This window comes from Triticum aestivum, unplaced genomic scaffold (assembly GCF_018294505.1).
Source record: "Triticum aestivum cultivar Chinese Spring unplaced genomic scaffold, IWGSC CS RefSeq v2.1 scaffold92288, whole genome shotgun sequence".
NCBI classification, from domain to species: domain Eukaryota; kingdom Viridiplantae; phylum Streptophyta; class Magnoliopsida; order Poales; family Poaceae; genus Triticum; species Triticum aestivum.
In genome coordinates, this window is record NW_025233527.1 from 1 (window position 1) to 1692 (window position 1692).

The 1692-nt window shown below is 46.5% G+C and overlaps 1 protein-coding gene across 1 annotated transcript; it reads left to right on the forward strand.

Moving 5' to 3' along the window:
• Window positions 1-967: 967 nt before the first annotated feature.
• Window positions 968-1682, forward strand: LOC123176081 (uncharacterized). Its single transcript, XM_044590470.1, has 3 exons — window positions 968-1111; window positions 1177-1394; window positions 1483-1682. Exons 1-3 carry the CDS (start codon window positions 968-970, stop codon window positions 1640-1642), a joined length of 522 nt encoding a protein of 173 aa, XP_044446405.1. The 3' UTR covers window positions 1643-1682.
• The last annotated feature ends 10 nt before the right edge of the window (window positions 1683-1692 follow it).

Genomic DNA, 1692 nt, shown 5'->3' on the forward strand with positions numbered 1-1692 from the left:
TTCGTGTTAATTCGGTTGCTGGACGTTTTGTACCCTTAAACTGCCGTTAAGGAGACGTATTTTGCAGTCACTGCTTTATATATATGTGCGATGGAGTGATATTGGTCTGTGTTGTGGTTGACTGTGCTTCGTGTTCTTGTGTTCTTGCCCCAATCGAACTCGTGCTCTTGTGTTATTTTGTTGGTTCCGTGATTCTGTCTAATCCCCGTGCTCAACTCCGAATCTTCCCCCAATAGAGTGCCTCGACATGGAGGAGCAGAGCAGGTTCGGTTGTTTTTCCCCCATTGCAATTTCTCCCTTACAGATTTAGGGTTACAATGCTCGGATTTTGTGTCCGCAGGTGCAGGGTGAGCCTCGTCCCTGGGGAAACAGCAGATTCAGTTTTGCCTGCGCGGTGTGCCGCAGATTTCTCCACGGCGTCGTCACGGCGTGTTCTGGGGCTGACATTGCAGATGGTTCACAGATTTCTGAGCCTGCACTACTCAACCGACCCCAAGGGTCTTCGTCGGAAATTCAGCAGGCGGGGGCATGGGTGATCCCGTTTGTCTCTGCTGCTTGGACGAGCAGGTAAAGATTATTACTTCTCGCTAATCTGGCTTGTGGTCGTACAACTGTGATGTTAGTATCGGAGGCATTGCACAAGTTATTACTTCGAACAAATCTTTTGAATTCCCTGCTTTTGTCAATTTTATTCCCACCATGCCTTGGAAATTTAGGGCCTTTGTTAATTGCTGTGTGTGGGTACGCTTGATCCCAAGTTCCCAACAAAAACATCCAGGCGATTCCATAGGCTGTCACGCAGCCTCTGTAAATACTTTTGTGGTGTACATACTTTTCTGTTGTTATAGTCTCTTAATCCCCCCTGCGTTGCTTTGTGTCTTGCACCTTGGCTCTGAATAATGTTGATGTCTTCATATAGCCTGCTCACCTTATTTATCGTTCCTGTATAAGATTCTTGGTGTTTCAGATGGCCTACCATGCTCTGTCGGAACTGAAACCCGGAGTGAAGAACTGGAATGTCTGCGTTCATGTCTCCCACCTCTGGGAATACCGCGGTGGCACCGACACTGGTCCGGTGCAACATGTAGATATGGTTCTGGTCAATAACAAGGTAAACTTTCATGCACCCTCATGCAGCTGACCATGTCGTCTTGACCATGTTTTGTGCTTATGCAGGGAAATGCTATGTACGCTGAGATAGGAAAGGATGACTTGGAGCATAAAGCTCCGCTATTGGCTGACGGCAACACATACACTCTGACCAGATTCATGGTGTCGCTTGCCACACTATTGTGGAAGCAGTGGCTGACATCCAAGATGGCTTTCTGGAGTTCGTGTACGACCCTATTCCGTTTCTGGACCTCGCAGCCTATGTGGGAGAGAACAAGCGCTTTGTGGGTGATCATTTCTTCCAGTTTAGGCCATCCTTTGTCATCTAACTTTTAGTGTTTGGAACTCATTCACTTTTGTTTCTTTATGTAGATATTGTTGGGTCATAGTGAGTGTCTCTGCTGCTGCATTTCTCTGCATTGCGCGCCAGCCAACTCTGACCACCAAACGCACTATAGTCCTGGAAGACCACTTTTATTTCATTTTCTCTGTTCTTGAGGTTTATATATGGTTCAAACTTCAAACATATTAATTAATCAACTCCATTGAGGTGGCACTGAGAAAATGATTTAAATGCTGGCC

Coding starts and splice junctions, on each gene's coding strand:
- LOC123176081 (XM_044590470.1), top strand. CDS start 968: ATGGCCTACCATGCTCTGTCGGAACTGAAACCCGGAGTGAAGAACTGG. Junction 1,112..1,176: donor TGGTTCTGGTCAATAACAAG/GTAAACTTTCAT, acceptor GTGCTTATGCAG/GGAAATGCTATGTACGCTGA. Junction 1,395..1,482: donor TGGGAGAGAACAAGCGCTTT/GTGGGTGATCAT, acceptor TTCTTTATGTAG/ATATTGTTGGGTCATAGTGA.